Here is a 9,589-nt window from a genome sequence, read left to right as displayed (position 1 = left end):
AGTCAAAATCACTTAAAAAATGGGAGATCCCTCCGCTTTAATGCACTTCACTCAAATCTTATAGGCACAGAGTTAAGCTCATCATCACATATAGATTCTAGGTAGGATGCAGTATAACATGTAAAAGATTAAATCGTAAACAGCTCGTTCGCAAGTCCACAGAGGTTGTTTGTTTTACCATTTAAAACCCATCGTGCCACGGGCAGACTCGCACAAAACATAACTACACTAAAACACAAACAATACAAACACTATCTTAAAAAAAGGCCTCTGGAAGTACAGTCAAGATTATTTATATACATACATGATAAGAGATGTCAATGTCACTAAAATGTGGCATCCCTTTCTAAACTGCTGACACTTAACTTTTATGACTTCCAGGCAGGTAAACTGCTGACTGGGTGAAACTTTCCCCAAAGCAAGTTCTTTTTTTAAAACCAAAGTTTCTACCAGAGTTGAGCGACAGAATACAATAGAATGGAGGACGGCATTGTATAATGCCCCCTCCCCATTGTTAAATCTATGGAAAAGAATTGCACAGCAAGTACCGTGCTTTACAAAAACTGAAGGGAGATGTTCACTAGTTGCTTTGCGCAGTGTCATTCGGTCTACATACAAAATTATGTCGGTTAATACACCAGGATATTAGGCAACAAATTTTCATTTTAGGTGGAATAATCCTCTTTATCGAGTTCTATCCACTGCAAACACTTTAGGAAACCGTGGGCCTGTAATTTCTCCACTAAAGATTCAGTTATCAGAGGTAGGCAGGTGCAATTAAAAAGAGAGAGGGAGAGAGAGAGGTGAGGCAGTGTCTTTCAGTGCTATAATTACAGTAGAGAGAGGGGAGACAGGGAAAGGATTTCGGGGGCAAGTCTAAACATACAATACAGTACGCTAGGGTGTGCTTAACGTTTTTTTAGTTTTTTTTTTCTCTCCAGCGCAGGTCTTAACCTGCGGCACATCTTTGTGTCATCATGTGTGAGTGTTTGTGTGCTGCATTGTTATCACAGCTCAGGAGCCGAACACATTCATACTTACAATCACATCACATTCGAGACAAGAAACCCCCCCCCCCCCCCCACCTCTGTCCAACCTTGAGGTCCTGCTGGACGCAGCGCAGCGCAGACTGTGTATACAATGTGCTTATCTGACATCTCATCTGATTGGTACGCACATCAGAAACATCTCTAAACTAAAAAAAAAACACTTCCAACATATAAGGCAAAACAGGGTTTTCAAGGTAGCTGCCCTGATTTGATCGTTGAGGCTTTACAGGAGCATGGCTGATTGGTTTGATTAAAAAAACCAACGGTTGGTTAATTGTAAGCTTGGCCCTTTGGAAAGAAATCAGTAATTGATTCCGCAGAAATAAAAAGGCATAATGGAATAACTGACTTGGGTCAGTCAGAAATACTGGCACAGGAGTGAGACAGGACTGGCACAACTTAAAAACAAAAACTAAAAAAAAGGTAGAGACTGAAATGTGCTAAGAATGCCCATATACAACAGATGAGAGGCTGCTCGTCCCTTTCTAAGCTGCGCTGCGCGTGCGGCTGAACCAGGACCAAGGTTGGCAGTTCAAGTCCCTCCTGAAAGCGGGGTTAAACCAACGGGAGCGCCACATTAAGTATCAAACCCCACCCCGCAAAAAACAAACATAGAACCCCCTATGCACACACACACGCGCGCTTACACACATACAGCCGCTGTGAGGTGGTCAGAAGGGCGGGGAGGGGGCAAGGTTTAGGGTCCTTTTTTGAAGGGGTGAGGGGGTTTGGGGGGGGGGGAAGAGGAGGAGGAGGAGGGAGCGAGAGGAGAGAGTTGTGTTGTAGTGCGGTAGGTAGGTAGGTAGGACTATCGGAAGGGGGGCTCAGGCGTGTGAAGGGAGAGTTCGGGGCGGCGGAGGATGGCCTCCTTGCGCGCGGGCGCTGGCGGCAACGGCGGCTCATACACTCTGGGGGCGGCCATGGCGGCGGCCACCGCCGCCACCGGCCGGAGGGCGTCCAGCGTGGCCACCGACTGGGCGGGGATGGCCGACATGCCGGCGGGCATCCCGGGCATGCCCGGCAGGGCCGCGGCCATGGCGCCGGGGGGCGGGTAGGCGTACTGGAACTGGGGGTACTGCTGCAGCTGCTGGTAGTACTCGGCGTAGTACCTGGGTGGGGTGGGAGGTGGGGGGGTGAAGGACGAGGTGGGGACAGACAAGATGAGTGTTTAGGTATGGGGTAGTTATGGATGAAAGCAAAAGAGGAAGGGTTTAGGACTAGAGTGAGTAGCACATGTCAATATCAATACAGTAAAGCGGGTGGTATAATAGTACACACACTGTCTATCTGGGACATAACTTCGCTGCACCAGGCTTCCCACCACGGAGGAAAGCCTGGTATTCGTGTGATCCGGTTTAGAGAAAAGGATTGATCCGGTTGATTGTTTTTGTTCCCCACTCAATGCGAATCAAATCAATTAGCTTAATCTCACTAGTTGGGCCACACAGACTAAATGATTATTATACCAAAAGAAACAAAACGCTTATAGGGTGTGCCAAATGTAGTTCTAAGAGCGGCCATTTCTTGGCTCAACATAGCCTTACACAGGTGTTCTGATTAGACTAGAGCATTAGTTCTATGCAATCAAACAATTGAAACACCTGTGTTTTGACCCAAGAAATGGCCGCTAAGGACTACAATTGCGTCACCGTTGGCACACACTATACCAAACAAAACCCATTTTAAACTAATCTAGGGGAATCGTTTTGGAGGTTCCGGACGTGTATTCTGGCCACCTGATGAAGTAAAGTCTTTTCTGCTCCCACTGGATCAGAAACTGAAAATGGTTATTGATTACTTGGGACAGGCAAGTCAGGACACAGATAGAGGGGGTGAGGGGCGGGAGGGGGCAAGGAGATCATTCGAAATTAGTTTTGAGCCCAAGGAATAATGAACTGAGGAATCATGCCATTGACAGCGGTTCCGAAATTATCAATGTTCTTAAAGTCTGTACTGAGAAGCAGTAATACACTCTATTGGTTAACGAGAGGTATTGCATGTTAACAACTCGCCTTCTCATAAGGGTCAATCTGCTATAGCTCAACAGTAGAAATATAAGCACTCGCATGGGGGGTGGACATGAAAGTTATGAATAATAATAATGGTGGTCTGTTGTTTGACATTACTGCTGAGTGGATTAAAGCCGTTGGATTTAGTTCATTTCAATATGGTATGAAAATCTCATTTCAGATACATAATTCAACAACACATCAAAGAGTGTGAGGCTTTGTTTAAATGGATTTTATGGAGCAGATTAACTTGAAAGGTGCACCTGAAAATAGTGTTAAAGTTCATTTAGAAAAAAACTAATTCATCACAGTGTGTCACTTTTTTGCCACGCTGCGAGATTGTAGATCTACTATTTTTGAAAACCTTTTGAATACATTATATTTTTTAAAGATTCTGGGGGTCCCTGGAACTAAATATTTTGAGATGGGTGTCGGCGGCCAAATAATAATTTTCTATGATTTCTTTGGGGGGGTCTTTATTGATAGGGATATACAGTAGGCTGACTGAATTGTGGTAGAGGGATGGGAGTGACACACAGCAAAGGCTGCCGGGATTGGGACTCGAACCTGCGACACGCTGTCAGGCTACACTGAGCCTAGTTGCCTGGACACTGACATATAGCATCATAGGTTTTTCAGAAAACCGTTTTAAAAAACAGTTGAAGTACCAGGTCCTCGGGTCTTAAAGCATTACATAATTCTAGGCCTAAATGGGTTAACTATTGAAAAATAGCAGATATACAAGCTCACAGCGTGGCGCCGAGTGCCGCACTGTGAGCTTGTAGATCTGCTATTTTTTTTTAAATCGAGATTTCTTTTTTAAGTCTTTGAATATATCTTTTTAAAAGCGAATATTTGCGACTCAAATATTTGCTTCTGCAGGGTCCCTGGAACAACATATTTTGAGATGGGGGTCCGCGGCCAAATACATGTAATTTTGGGGGTCCTTGACATGAAGAATGAGAACCACTGATTTAGAAGAAGGATTTTAGAAGACATTTATGAATCGGGTCAAAGATATTCAAAGACTTGCACAAAATGATTAAAAAAAAATAGCAGATAATATACAAGCTCGCAGCGCGGCACCGAGCCTGTACATCTGCTATTTTTTTTTATAGTTAAAGCATAAAATAATGGTTAAAGTGGTTCAAATCCAAAGTGACACAGATTTGCATGTCACTTTGTCTAATGGATTAAATGGGTCTCTACCTGGCCATGGGGTCCTCCGCCGCTTCCGCCGCCTCCTCGGCCGCCCGCTGTCCGGCCGGCGTGGGGAGCAGGGGCCTCCGGGGCTTGGCCCTCTGGTACATGAAGGGCTTCATCACCGGGTCGGGTAGCAGGGCCGCCGCCGCCGCAGACCTCCGCAGCGGGCTGCGGTCCCTCTCCCCGGACTTGGCCTGGGCTTGGGCGGCCGCCACCGCCTGCTGGTGCTCGGCCAGGACCTGCTGCCCCTGGGCGAAGTAGTGCGCCTGCCTGGCCGCCTCGAACAGGGCCGTGGTGGGGTCCGTGGCCCCCATGGCGCCGATGTGGGCGTAGGTGGGAGTGCCGGCGCCGTATATCGCCTGGGAGACGCTGTACGCCGGGTTCGCCTGCATCTCCAGGCCCGGCGCCGCCGCAAAGTACACCGGGTGGTGGTTGGCCATGGCGTGCGCGTAAACGGGGGTACTGTAGGCTGCGGCGGCTGCCGCGGCGGCAGGACTGGCGGCCACCTGGCCGTAGATGTTGGGGTACATCTGCGACATCTGTGACATCTGTGACATCTGTGACATCTGTGACATTTGGGACATTTGGGACATCTGGGACATTTGCGTGTGCGTGGCTCCAGACGTCAGCGAGGCCTGCCCGCCCACCGTCCCGTACAGCTGGTTGGCCACGTTGGCGCCGTACACCTGGCTGGCGAGGGCGCCGTACACGGCCTGGTTCACCGGGTTGCCGTCGGTGGCCCCCCGCGTGCTGGCGGTGAGCCCCGAGAGCGCGGCGTAGGTGGGGTCGAACGTGGACGTGTTGTAGACCGAGTTGTGCACGCTCTGCTGCACCTGCAGCGGCAGGCCGGCCGCCGCCGCTGCGGCCGCGGCGAGCACGGCCGCCTGGCTCTGGTACTGCTCCAGCGAGGACTTGCCCGCGGGGCACTCGCCGGCGTAGTGGCCCTGCTTGCCGCAGCTCACGCAGGGGATCTTGCCCGTGGGCGTCTGCTTGCTGGGCTGCACCTTGGACAGCTCCACGGAGAGCGGCCGGCCCTTGAAGGAGGTGCCGTGCAGGGCCTCGATGGCCTGGAGCGCGTCCTCTTTATTCTCCATGTGGACGAAGGCATAGCCTGCAGAGGAAGAACTCCTGGCTGTCATTGAGTGCAGGGACATGGGTTAGAATGGCACATGCCCACAGAACTCACAAAAGACTCCTTGTTTGTAATTCCAGGTAGGGGTGGGCGATATGGTGATAATTATCGTGGAGACGATACAATGTCTCCACGATATGCCTTTTCAGAGGTATCGTATATATATCGTGATACAATTGAGGGAGCCTTGTACAAAAATCCTGTTTAATAGTTAATACAGAGATTCATTGCAGAATTCAATTTAAACCTGCATTTTGGTCTAAATCAGTAGTTCTCAAACTTTAAAATGTCAAGGTCTCCACTTACATAATTGTAAAGTTCAATTTAGACCTCCCAAAAGGAACCCAGAGAGTCTAGTTTTTGTCAACTTGAAAAAATAACCATCAAAACCAACGTAAAAAAGAATCGTGATAAAATCATGTATCGTGATACAGCTTGGGGAAATATTGTGATATTGTATTTTTCCATATCACCCACCCCTAATTCCAGGTCTAGTCTATTGTTTGACAGCTTAGATTGCGCTCACTGTAAAATTAAAGTGGATAAGATATCCAGCAGTAACAGTAACATAATGTCCCCAAACAATAATAACAATAACTGCAACAGTGATTAGAACAAAAAAATACTATTTTCTTATAACTAAAAAATGTACCTTGTTTTATTTTGCAGCATTTACAGGTATATCTAATTGTGATTTCATGGAATCATAAATAAGACAAAAAGTGTATTATTCACCAGTGTGCTATACATTAATCAAGGTGACACACCATCAAATTGTGTCCCCAAAGGCTAAAGCCCATTAATTTCAGATCGGTGTTTTCAAATAATATCACAGCAGACAAGAGAAAAATCAACGGTATATCTTTGCGTTTGTTTTCCTCCGAATGCCCATGTCCTTAGATTAACGCAGTGCGAGAGTGCATCTCGCATCTGGGCTGAGAACTCTAGACCACTGTATCACATATCACATGCTGAAGCTATAAAGCCGATGTAGGACGGTTATAGACACACTCCTGACCTCAATACACAGACATATCTCTGCTGTGTTATGATAACCACGCGAAATATTCCTTGCTTTCTTGTCCGCGTGAGGTGGCATCATTGACTCGCTCTGCACCGGTGGTGGTGTCTAGAGACTAGTCTTAAGTCTACCCAGGGTTTCATTCAGATCAAAGACGTCACCTGGGGACATCATAAATGAGTTTTCCGCTCTCAGGTTGAGGGTGCGTTAATTAGTCCCTCCGTAGCTCTTGGTAAACACGCCACTCTAGAATGTTTGCACGGTCATGGACACGCAACAGGGCAGAGTGACGATTTTAAAGTGTAACTGTGTCCGTATTTAAATGTGAATGCTATCGTTCTACTGTGAGAAGAGAATAATAATGTGAAAACCTGACATCACCCGTGCGTTCTGTGTCAATAGCGAGCTTCCTCCGTGCTGGAAAATCACCGGCAGTCCAGCAAAAACTGATGATTAGTTTTACATGGGCTGGCACTGGGCAGCCATTCTCCAGCGTATCGCCCTCTCGACACAGAACGCAATCGGCAAGTGTGATGTCATACCTTCTCTTCCTCCTCAAAATAGAACGATCAATAATGTCTAACAATTTAATGTGAACGCTATCATTCTACAATGAGAAGAGAATAATATCGTGAACAACTGACATGAGCCGTGCGCTCCGTTGTCGATGCCGGAAAATCACCGTCAGTCCACTTAAAACCGATGATTAGTTTTACATCGGCTGGCACTGGGCAGTGATTATCCACTGTGCGTGCTGTCTCGACACAGAATGCTATCTGCAAGTGCGATTTCATAGCTTCTCTTCCTCCTCAAAACATAAGGATCAAAAATGTCTAACAACTTAAAAAACACGACCACACACCCAGGTCTAGGGCTGTCACTATTATGACATTTTACATGACGATTAATTGTCACTCAAATAACTGCGATGAATGTTTTAATTGTGTTTTTGTCGTTGACAATTTCATTTCTGTTTGGCTTGTAGGCTTTGAAGTTGCACATGGCAGCTATGACGCATAACGTAAATACACAAAGAAATATGACAACATTATACTTAAAAAACAACGCGTCGCATCGCGATCTGCTATTTCCACAATTTTTTTACGTGTTTGAAAATATATGAATATTTTTCAAACATGGAGACGATTATGACAAAGTAACTGCGATCATGTCAAGTAATTGCGATTAGACAATTATGTCATAATTGTGACAGGCCCACCCAGGTAGGTCCAGTCCAAGCCCCTTCTCCCAGTGGCTCACCTTTGACCTTGTCACACTCCAGCACTTTCCCGAAGGTCTGGAAGAGCTCCTGCAGGTCCTCGGTGGTGCACATGCCGCTCAGGTTGCCCACGAACACCTTGGTGGAGTGCAGCGGCCGGCCCCGCGACTCCTCCACCACCAGGTTGCGGCCGCGGAACTCGCGGCCATTGAGCTCGCGGATGGCGCGCTCGGCGGCGCCCTCGCCCTGCAGGTGCACGAAGGCGAACTGCCGCAGCACGCTGCAACTCACCACCTGGCCGTAGGACTCGAAGATGGCCGACAGCTCCTCCTGGGTGGTGTCCAACGCCAGGTTGCCCACAAAGAGCTTCACCGTGTGGCTCTTGTCCATGGCGCTGTGGGCAGAGGAATGACGGATATAGTGAGTGGAACTGCTGTGTGAGTTGGGCCAAGCCACTGTTTCCCAAACAGTGGGTCGCAGACAGATTTTTTATGGGTCCTTTTTTCTTATCTACATTTTGTCAAAGCATTTTCAAAAAACATTCCCAATATCTAAGATTTTCATGAATAAAAGATGATTTTTCTAAGTAATTGAATTAATAAATAAATAAATAAACAAAGAAATTCCACAAAGTAGAAAACAAATGTTTAAGAAGTAGTGAAAATAGCCAATCTACAAGCTCACAACGCAGCGCGAAGTGACACGCTGTGAGCTTGTAGATCTGCTGTTTTCACTAGTTTTGGGAACCACTGATTTATTTAACAAGTTTTCATCTAATTCAAATATTCTGTTGTGCAAGGGCTAGTCTGTGGGAAAATATATCGATTATACCGGTATATCAAAATCACGTGTTGTCTTTTCCTAATTTTTAAGGCAAAAAATTTGATATCTTGTGTACACTGCTAGTAGTAGGGCTGTCACGATTATGAAATTTTACATTGTCACTCAAATAATTGCGATTAACGGCACGTTGCGAGCTTATATATGCCGTTTGAGTCCCGGGCAAATTTTCTCCTTGAAAGGTTTGGGAACAACTGGCACTGATTTAGCTAATCCACATTTTAATCTAATTCAAATATCCTGTTGGCATGTTACTGTGTGTGCTAGGGCTAGCCTGTGGGAAAATATATCGATAATATATCAATATCATGATATGGTATGAGGCTACAGTAAATAAATTGCATAACACCATAATAACCCACTTAGTTATTATATAGTCATACACTCATTACTGATGATTATTTATCAAAGAATAAGTACATATTTTGTGAAAGCAACAATAGCCAATATTAGCCATCCCCATAATAAGCTAGTGGTATTTGGTCAAAATATTGTGATATTGGATTTTGTCCACATTTCACTCATCCCTGCACTGGGTAGATCCTAAGAAATCACAAAGAGTGACTATGTCTTCTGAACCCATGGTTGAGGCACAGTAGACCACTGTTTACCAAACAGTGGGTCAGGACCCATTTGTGGGTCGTGGACACATTTTTATTGGTCCCTTAATTTTTGGTTTCCTTCATTGTTTTTTATTATTATTATTTCAAAATATTTTCAAAAAACATTCCCAAAAAAGCCTAATATTTCATGAATTAGAGAAAAAAAATCTGATTTTCTCAGTCATTTCAATGAAGAAAACAAAGAAAAATCTAAGAAATTCCATAAATTAGACAACAAATGTGAGCTTGTAGATCTGCAATTTTCACTAGTTTGGGTCACGGGCAAACGTCTAATTTCTCTTTTGGACTAAAAGGTTTGGGAACCACTGCAGTAGACTACTGCCGGTAGCCGGTAGTCTACTGGTATCGTATGCATTATTATGTCGTGACTCCGGAAACAATACCCGCTTTTAAAGTCATGCATCTTATTGGCTAAACAATAAGCACACTCCCAGGTCCTTATCGTGACCATAACCACACTACACCCATACCTAAACATAACTCTCTCTTATTA

The 9,589-nt window shown here is 45.8% G+C and overlaps 1 protein-coding gene across 1 annotated transcript; it reads right to left on the bottom strand.

Annotated features, from left to right (window-relative positions):
• Positions 1 to 1,116: 1,116 nt before the first annotated feature.
• rbm14b (RNA binding motif protein 14b) lies at positions 1,117 to 8,023 on the bottom strand (the record flags this gene model as incomplete). Its single annotated transcript, XM_080742183.1, has 3 exons — positions 1,117 to 2,158; positions 4,268 to 5,372; positions 7,675 to 8,023. 3 exons carry the CDS (start codon positions 8,021 to 8,023, stop codon positions 1,858 to 1,860), a joined length of 1,755 nt encoding a protein of 584 aa, XP_080598309.1. The 3' UTR covers positions 1,117 to 1,857.
• Between the last annotated feature and the right edge of the window lie 1,566 nt (positions 8,024 to 9,589).

Source organism: Nannobrachium achirus, assembly GCF_963921795.1.
Source record: "Nannobrachium achirus genome assembly, chromosome: 14".
Taxonomy (NCBI): domain Eukaryota; kingdom Metazoa; phylum Chordata; class Actinopteri; order Myctophiformes; family Myctophidae; genus Nannobrachium; species Nannobrachium achirus.
This window is presented reverse-complemented; position numbering and strand designations above follow the sequence as displayed.